General features: G+C 35.5%; 1 protein-coding gene across 1 annotated transcript; it reads right to left on the bottom strand.

The window, feature by feature from the left end:
- Positions 1–152: 152 nt before the first annotated feature.
- On the bottom strand, positions 153–7,771 carry LOC128999639 (uncharacterized). Its single transcript, XM_054426249.1, has 4 exons — positions 7,656–7,771; positions 2,267–2,392; positions 1,661–1,747; positions 153–323 (listed from the first exon to the last, which is right to left on the bottom strand). The coding sequence occupies exons 1-4, from the start codon at positions 7,701–7,703 to the stop codon at positions 153–155; spliced, it is 432 nt and encodes a 143-aa protein (XP_054282224.1). The 5' UTR covers positions 7,704–7,771.
- Positions 7,772–9,414: the final 1,643 nt, after the last annotated feature.

Below are 9,414 nucleotides of genomic sequence, written 5' to 3'. Positions count from 1 at the left end.
AGCAATCAGGGCAGCTAATTTAATTTCTGCCCTTTTTATTTGTTTGGCCAATGGGGTTTTGAGATGCTTGTCCAGTCGATATCTGGGCAAGTGCACTCCTGTGCTTTTCAGATTTTGAATGCCTTACTAAATCTACTTTATGTGCCAAAATGTTAGTTTGGCACACCTTTCACCCAATTCATTTTCACCTTTTTTTGGGTAGATTTGACAAGCCATCCCTTAAAGTCTGGGATATTTAGCTTTGAGCTCACAAACTTAAGGGGAGCACGGTTGGTTTTCTTTTTCCTCAAACTTGTAGTCGACGGTCCAGTCTCCTTCGCCAACTGAAACATAACAAAAATATGCCATTAACTTAACTGAGGAAAATTGTAGGCTTCAACTTATTTAAGATGGTTTGTTAGAGCTTGATAACTCATATTAACTCGTAGAAATAGTGACGAAAACCAAGGATTTATATTGAAAAACTGCTTAAATTAGTTGTTCCTATAAAATGGTAGGCCCTATAGCAACACACCTTTTGTATAAACCTTTTGTGCATAAATGGGCCATGTGTCAGACAGGAATGGAAAGTAGTGATTTTGATTTTATTACATTATAGGATACAAGGTAGTGAGGGTACAGTTTTAAGTTTTAAAGGTTACGAATCTCTAGTTTTTTGGCAGAGCTCGGTCCTTCTTGGGTTTGACTGCTTCCAGGCCTACTGACATTTTCTTCTGAAATTTGTTCATGTGCCTGGAAAAATAGCAACTCGTTTACAATATATTTTTCTAGGACTGCAAATTTTGTTGCAACTATATTTTCAAGCGTGTGCTCCCGCTATCTCCGCATTCCGCCACCTCCGAACCCAAATCCGTCCCGCCACCTCCGAATTCTTGAGTGACCCTTATAGTCATTGAATAGAATAGTCATTGAATAGTCATTTATTCAGTCTTTAAACAATACATTATTGTAATTGACATCGTCATTATTATTGTAAAAGATATAAGATACGATACTTATAATTATTAAAATTTGACATGAAAATTCCAAAATATAGGCTGCCCTTATTGAACATTTAACAGGTTTAAAATAATTTTTAAAAAATAATATAATACCGTCATTGCCTGCGTTGGTAGCTGTCATTGCATCCACGGCTGCAAAGCCCCGTGGATGGAAGATTTAACGATAATTTAACCCGTGGGTTAGGTGAGGTTAGGATAGGTTAGGTTAAGTTAAGTTAGGTTAGGTTAGGTTAGGACGGAAAGTCTTAACGCATGTAGTAACCGAGGATTATAGGGGTCACTCTGAAATTCAGAGGTGGCGGGACGCGGAGATAGCGGGAGGTAACCATTTTCAAGTACAAATGTGTTTTCAGAGCAGGAGAGTTAATAAAATCTGATGATCATTTATTGGTAAATGTGAAAATAGTGAAACAACATTTGATATATGAAAATCTATGTCTTGATATAAATGTACTATCTGAATGCAAAATAAAATATAACTATCAATTCAAACAGAATATTGACTTAAACCCTTTATTATGGCCTATTGTCATTAACTGTATAAAATAACATCAGCGTTCCAACATTATCAATTGAAAAACTAGGGGACTTGTAGTCATATTAAAAATTAAAAACTTCTTAAAGGATAGAGATAGGTGTTAAAGTTTGCATAGGCCTACCTTAAATCTTTTGGAGGAGCTTTGTTCTTCGTGGGTTTTACTGCTTCCAGGCGTACTGAGATTTGCCTCTAGGATTGGATTATCTGCCTGGAAAAAGATCAAATCATTTACGAAACATTCTCTATGTCAATACATTTTGTTGTGTCATCAGTAGCCTATTTTATTCCACAGGCTTGGTAAGAGAAAAAATACTTTTCTGATCATGGCCCTGAGACTCTATAATTAGCTCACCATCAAACTGAAATAGCTTGAAAGCGAAAGCATCAATTTTTTTGCAGGAAAGTGTTTTGAATATAAGATAGGCCAATGTTAGTTTTTGAGGATGACTTCAGGGACTGAATCTAACATCCACCGCCATTAGTGCCCGGGACATTCTTGATTCCATCCAGAAAATTTTGCATATAATTTATACAAGAATGATTTGTAGCTTATCCAGGATGAGGAAAAATGCATACCATAAGGAATACCTACCGTACGTCAATATCCTCAACGTTCACGTGTTTGGACCTTTCCCTACTAATAACTTAATAACTTTTATTAAATGTTAAAACAATTTAATATACAGAAAAGAGTAATAGATAATGACAGGGTTTAAAGTTAACAAACCTTTTGGTTTTTGGCAGAACTTTCCAAGTTGGTTTTGCTGCTACAACTTGCCTCTGCTGAACCACTTGAACTAATAATTTCTTCTGATGTACCGGTAGGGGTAGAAGGTTTTTTTGAATCATCTTTCTGGAAACATAAAAACTCATACTGTACTGTACAGACCATAAGTCTACTTTTGACATAAAATAACCACTCCTACCAACTTCATTGGTTCACCTCCTCAGGTGAGCATCTAACCTAGGCCTAACTTACATTTTATTTGTTCAGTCACCAAGGTAGTTACAAAAGTTATCCTAAGAAAACCTATGGATGGTTAAGGCTAAACATCCCAGGTTTAGTTCCAAATTCTGCCACCACGTCGCAGCACCAAAATGGAGTCATTTTGTGTTGGTGTTTATTGGTGGAATTTTCATCCGATTTTCATTTTGAAAACTGATTTGTGAACGGGATAAGATAACAATTCACGCCATTGAAGATAAATTTGAATTAAGTTGCTGGTTAAAAAAATTATAGTAATATAATTGTGTTACAAAATAAAAAATGAAAATTGCAGGTAGTCATTTTAAAGACAACAATTTTTAATAAATTTTACTTTTTAAATTTTTAAAATCGCTTGGCTGGTTCAGTCGGTATCGTTGTTTAAACATTTACAGTAATTATAACAAACGCGAGAGAGACATGAAGCAGGTGCAGGACAGGGCCGCTGTGACTCATTCCAAGGTCACACTCACATTTGCTACCCCTCCCAACCACAAGACGGCTGGGGTGTTGCTTGTACACCGGTGGATGACGGTTTCCCGCGCTTCCATACATGAACAAATACTGAATTGAATTAGGGGGTTTGTTACGCTTTAACCAAAACAAATTGCAAACAAAATAATTATTTAAAAATTTTAATAGTGTCATCAAATTTTTAATTTTATGATCATCGTATTTAGGCCTAATCAAACTGTAAAATTTGTGTAAATCCGTTGGCAAGTATATAAATCTATATAAATAAAATTACAGTTTTGTCTGTACATTGCTTAGAATCATGCAGGTTTTGGTTATTTTTACGTTTCATAACATAAGAAAGCCGAAACGAGTCTTATCTCAATTTCTGTCTGTCTGTTTGTCTATTCTGTGCCAAAATGTCATTTTGCGCGGCCTACTCCTAGAAAACTAAAGTTCCGATCAAGGTTCTAATAATTTTTCCGTATTTACTGGATTGATGAGAGTGTCTTTGGCTATAAAAACATGGCCTCGCTTCTTTGAAAACAAAATAACGAACCATCAAAAACCCAATTTGGTTCGAATTTTGTCAAATTGTCTCCCAATGTTTACTATTACATTTTATGAAATAACGATCAGCTGTTTGAATTAATTCTCACTTCTAGCTGTCACTGATATGTTGACATTAAAAGTTGTTTACAAATACCGCAACCATTTCCGATCAAGTTTTGTTAGCACATCCAAACCAAGTTTAAATAATACCCTCGCCGCAGCAAACCTGCAGACTAAGCGAATTTCCATATGTCTGATTGGATTTACACTAAAATGTCTACTTAAAAATTTAACATTTATTTCCTATTTAAATAAAATTAGTTTAACAGGTACTTAGGTTTGCTGCATCAGGGAGGGTAAAACTGCTTTTTTTGTAAAATGTTAATAGTTAGTAAGAAATAAAAACATTTTCCAAATTTGATCTAAGTATGTTCATAAACAAGCAAACTCCATCAGTTTACTTATTCTCCATAAGAATAACATGGGAATTTAAAATTTACATTTTTTTGGAATTTTCTCCGTAACCATTAGGCGCATAGTAACACTTCAATATACTAAATTATTTGTTTTTTTTAAGCACTACAAAATGGTTTGAAAAGATTTTGCAAAATTTTATGTTTTTTGGGTCAAAAATGGGAAAAACCTATTTTTACCCCATAAAACCCCCCGTAAACCCCCGTTTCCATAGTCCGATCACGCTGGTTCGCGAACTCGTTCAAGTTTATCCCGCCTTACACCTTCAAACCAAATTTTATCAAAATCGGACAAAAATTACTCAAGTTATCGTGCGGATGGACACACATATATATATATATATATATATATATATATATATATATATCTATATATAGATATATAAAAATTTGAACGAATGGTGTTTTTGGCCTCTGGGGACATCAAAATGAAAAAGTAAATCGGTCCCGGGCCTAGGTCTTACCATGAGACCTACGGTAATAGCTACTTCCCTATAGGGAAATTCGCTAAAACGTTGTGTGGCCTTGGTTGTGCCTTACTTAACCGGTTTAATTAATCGCAAGTGCAACGATTGTTCTTGAGTTTTGATAACCGGGGAAAATACTGTGAAACAGTGCTGTATATTAGTGCTGGGAAACTTACATTTATTTATCATCGTCAGCAATAGCTTACAAAACAGGTTTCCACTTGACGGCGCTATAAAGACAGTTGTGTAAAGTGCAAAGTAAAAAATCACAACTGCAGTGGGTGATCGTGGATGTTGCTGCGATCTTGGAAGATCTTTCTGATTTCGCTGTGATCGTACCAGAGGTTTAACTTACAGATGTAGCTAAACTCACTTTTCCAATGTGCCACTGGCTGCCATTTTTGGTGTCTACTTACTTACATTTCGACAACGATATTGGTACTTTTCCTATTTAGGAAGTAAAATTACTAACGTCCGAAACGCCTGATTTGTCCGTTTTTTGTCACATTTCCTCCGAATGTTTGCTAGATATGTGTACCGATTATCGTTTAGAGATTACGTAGTCTTAAGAAACCTTTGTTTGGATAACGGTGGTTTCTTTAATATGTTAATATTAACTGTCATTAATATGTTAACATTAAAAGTTGCTTACAAATAATACTATTAATGGAAAATAACTTTGATTTTCGAAAACTGAAAAAATGAAAAACCAAGGGGGATTAATAACTTTTGAACTGCACAACATCAAGTGAAAGTTTTTTTTTGAGAAAACCATATAGTGAGTTTTTAAAGCTTTACGTTGTTAACGTTACATGTTACATAATTTGTGGCCTGTGTATTTATTTATCTTTATATTTGCCAACGGATTAACACCTATAATAAAGTTTAATTAGAAGGACAGTTTGAATTGGTCGTAAGTAGGCCTACTATAAAACGTTGGTTTTTGGTACTGCTACTTTTGCTTAGAACCATTGGTAGTAGTAAGAAACAGTTTTACGTACAAACACATTACTATTTACAACTATAGCTATCGTTAGTGCTGCACCTTATTTCTTATTAAATTAAATTGATGTCTTACTGTACAATTATTGCGTTTTCTGTCTGGACTCCATAATGTTAGTTAATGCTATGAAAATTAAAAACCATTAGTGGAATTTCTTTTGCATACCATCATGAATTTTTAAAGCATGGCGTTGTTAACGTATAAATATTTTGTGGACTGTGTATTTATTTACTTATTTATATATTTGCCAACGGATTTACACCAATTTTACAGTTTGATTAGGCCTAAAAACGATTATGATAAAATTTGATGACACTATCAAAACTTTCAAATAATTACTTTGTTTGTAATTTGCTTTGGTTAAAGCGTAGCAAATCCCCTAATTCAATTCTGTATTTTTGTTTGTATGTCTGTTTGTCATTATTTCTCATTGTTTCGTGGAAAAGACAAGAGCACCTTTGTTAATGAAAATTTCAACCCGAATAAAGTGTGCAATAGTGAGGTTGAGGTAGTATTTTAACTACTTTTAACCTGTGTGAAAAGTAACTTTTAATTACAGGCCTTCTTTTAATGCAAAATGCACACTAAATATGCAAACCAACTCCTGTTCAGAATATAAGGTTTCAACTTACTACAAGATTCCCGTAGGCCCTACGTAGAACGGACAAACAGCTAGTAAGTAAATAAATGTACTGTCCACAAAACATTGATACGTTAACAACGTAAAGCTTTAAAAATGCATGATGGTTTGCTAAAAAAATATTTCACTAATGTTTTATCACTTTCATAGCATAAGCTATTATTTTGGAGTCCAGAAAGAAAACGTAAAAATTAGAGTGCGAGAGTGTTTTGCGCCAACTCTCGCGCAATGCTGTTTTAGCGCTAACACAGCTCGCTATTTTAGTCATCGGAATGAGCATTCTCAGTTAAAGAAATAACATTTATGATTAGGTACTGTAATATTAATTGCCTGACACAAGTATTCAATTTTTATATATTACTGATAGGCTTTATTCATAGGCTTTATGAAACGTAAAAATAACCAAAAACTCCATGATTCTAAGCAATGTACAGATAAAATTTCAATTTCATTTGAATAGATGTCTCTTTCCGACTTACAGAAAATACTTGTTTTTAAACCATAAACTAGTATCTGTTAAAATCAGGAGTCCAGTCTATTAAGTGTGTCCGGTCAGAGTATGAATGCAAGGTGTGTGCGAGATGACGAAGCTACAGTCGCGTTGCAGGGCCGGGCAGAGCGGCTGGGCACTGGAGCTGCGCTATGTTGGGGGGGGGAAGGGGGAGGGGACCGGAGCGGGAGAGAAATAATGATAATTTCTTTAAAAAACGATTCCGATACAACCATTTGGCCGAATTAATATCTGAAAACGACAAAATTCTTTTAAAATTTCTCTTTACAAAATGACTACCTGCGATTAAAAAAAATAATTACAGCAAAAAAAATTCTTTATAAAACTTTTTTGTAAATAAGTTTTAAAAAACATTAGCAAAATAGCGTGAATGTCTTATTCATATCATTTACAAAACCGTTTACAAAACCAAAATCTGATAATAAATACGGAAATTATAAGTGATACAAAATTGCCGCAGAGGTGCTGCTATCTATCGGGCCAGAAACACAACTTTTTCAGGGATGTTTAGCCTTAATGCAACTAGCTAGCAAGGATACCCTTGTTTTAGACAATGAATAAATGACTTATCTAAGCTTCCCTAAAACAATCTAACACAGTAAATTTATTCACTGGCTTAGACCTATTGCCTAAACAACACACATAACCCCCTAAATTATATGCTATCCTTTTTTGTGACTGTCACCACCAGGCTATAATACAGATATAGGCTAGAGACCCCTAATTTGCAGATACAGAATAAGCTACCATAAAATTATATGTAGCTTAACTTATGTAAACTGCTATGTTGCTATGTTAGGCCTAGGCCTTTGTTATAAGAGTAAGTTACTGTACAAATAACATAGCCTAGGTTATAAAATGGCTGATAAACGTTAGCCCACATTACTGAAAAACACCACAGCATGATTTAAAATACATAAGTACACAGCATTCAACAAAACTAGGCCTAGACTACAAAATTGCATCACATGTAAAGATAATCTACGTCTAGAATAATTCATGGTTAATATTTACTTTCTCTTGGCAACTTACTTTGTTTGGAAGACGTTTGATAAATCGATCCACAGAACATGTTATCATCAAAATCAAGTCGCAGGTAAAAAGTTGGAGTTAGCTGTTTAGTTTAGACTAGACTTCACCAGTAACAGTACTACACACCAACATTAAATTAATAAGAAACAAGAAAACTTCACTTCAGTGAGTCCAGTCCACTAGTCCAGTTCAGTCAGAGTTCAGTTCCCTCATTTCATTTCATCGTATTCTTCTTCATCTTCTTGTTCTTGTATCTTGCTTGATTGGTTGATTCATCGATTGACTTTTTTCAGTTACGGACGTTGGACTTGCTTAGATTTAGAGGCCGTTTAAAAATTTTTTCCTACAGTCACCCGACAAAGTTGGCTTCCTTGTACTGTTTATAGTACAGAAAGCTGCTAATTGCTGCATATTTATACTTTTCCGTACGGTTTATACTTTGCCGCACATCAGGATTCCAACGAAACAACACAAAACAGCGTGGTTCTATTATGCACGTAATCCGTGTACGCTTGGAAATAGGTTGGCAACACTTACAGATAATAATACTATGAGCAGCTGATTGACTATTATAACTACGATTTAACCTGTCATTTCGTGTTTATAGTTTAGGTATTTCTGAACTTTCTGGACTTTTCATTTAAACGTTTATAAAACATTCCTACGATCTTAATAAACAAGAAAATACCTTTAAAGCATTTTTTTAGGCGCGGAAACCACTTCAAATTACAAAAACATACGGAACTATATTCTCAAAACGCGGAGCACATTTCTTGCCGAGGAAAAATAGCGGAGTGATACAGACGGCGGGTACTACTTTCTCTAGGACACCTATTTCTGTTGCCAGCTGAACCTAAAAACGTGTTGTATAGTGTTTGAAAGACTTATTATTTATATGCTTTATAGTGACTGTAGGAAAAATATAATGTGTAACACGAGTGAAAAAGGCCTTTGCTGCACTCGAGATCATTCCGCACTCGCCTGCGGCTCGTGCGTAAACATTGCTCTCGTGTGCAGCAAAGTGCCACTTTCACCACTAGTTACACAAATAACTATTTTTTTAGAGACCCAGACACTGAAAATCCTCGATTATTAGATAAATCCTCGTTGCTTTACCTGAAAATCCTCGAAAATACTCGCAAAATCTCAATCCTCGCAAAATCCTCGCAGGGCCTGGAAATCCTCGAAAATCGAGGATTTTCCCCGCAATTGGCAACACTGAACTTTCCTGCTTGCCGTCTGAGGGTTCCTCGGACTCTCGGTTCATCCCTCTCGCTCCCCTCTCTAGCAAAGTAGGGGGCTCAGCTGATCCGGAACGTTTGCTTGCTGTTTGCTAACCCGAAAAAAAAGCTAGCCGGCCGCCGTCGTCTGCAGCCGCTAAATCGTCAGTCGCTCGAGCTTTTTGTTCTTGTTGTTGACCGTAGAGGTTATGTTGTGTTTGTTTCACACGACAATGAGTTTTAACTTCAAGTTGTCGGTTTATATTACTCACACCGCATTTCCTCACGTCTTTGAGACGGATTATTGGCCTAAGGCCATGATCTGCGGGTTTACTAAGTGTAGAAAGTTTCTTCGAAGTACCAAGCCGGGTTGAGACCTAGCTTGCGAAACACATCGCTGGTGAGTCAATAAGCTATAAAACACTGAATAAGGTTTATGCCACGCTCATACAGTATTAATAACTCTCGTTCTACACTTATTTATTACCAAACACAACAGTGTATCATGCCTATAGTTACTAGTGATGTTATAACTAAGG

Source organism: Macrosteles quadrilineatus, unplaced genomic scaffold (assembly GCF_028750875.1).
Source record: "Macrosteles quadrilineatus isolate MER2022 unplaced genomic scaffold, UCM_ALF_1.0 Scaffold_1__1_contigs__length_201487025, whole genome shotgun sequence".
Classification (NCBI taxonomy): Eukaryota; Metazoa; Arthropoda; class Insecta; order Hemiptera; family Cicadellidae; genus Macrosteles; species Macrosteles quadrilineatus.
Note: the sequence above shows the minus strand (reverse complement) of the source record. Positions and strands in the feature narration are given on the sequence as shown.

Coding starts and splice junctions, on each gene's coding strand:
- LOC128999639 (XM_054426249.1), bottom strand. CDS start 7,703: ATGATAACATGTTCTGTGGATCGATTTATCAAACGTCTTCCAAACAAA. Junction 1,748..2,266: donor GTTCTGCCAAAAACCAAAAG/GTTTGTTAACTT, acceptor ATCTTTTTCCAG/GCAGATAATCCAATCCTAGA. Junction 324..1,660: donor GCTCCTCCAAAAGATTTAAG/GTAGGCCTATGC, acceptor GTTATGTTTCAG/TTGGCGAAGGAGACTGGACC.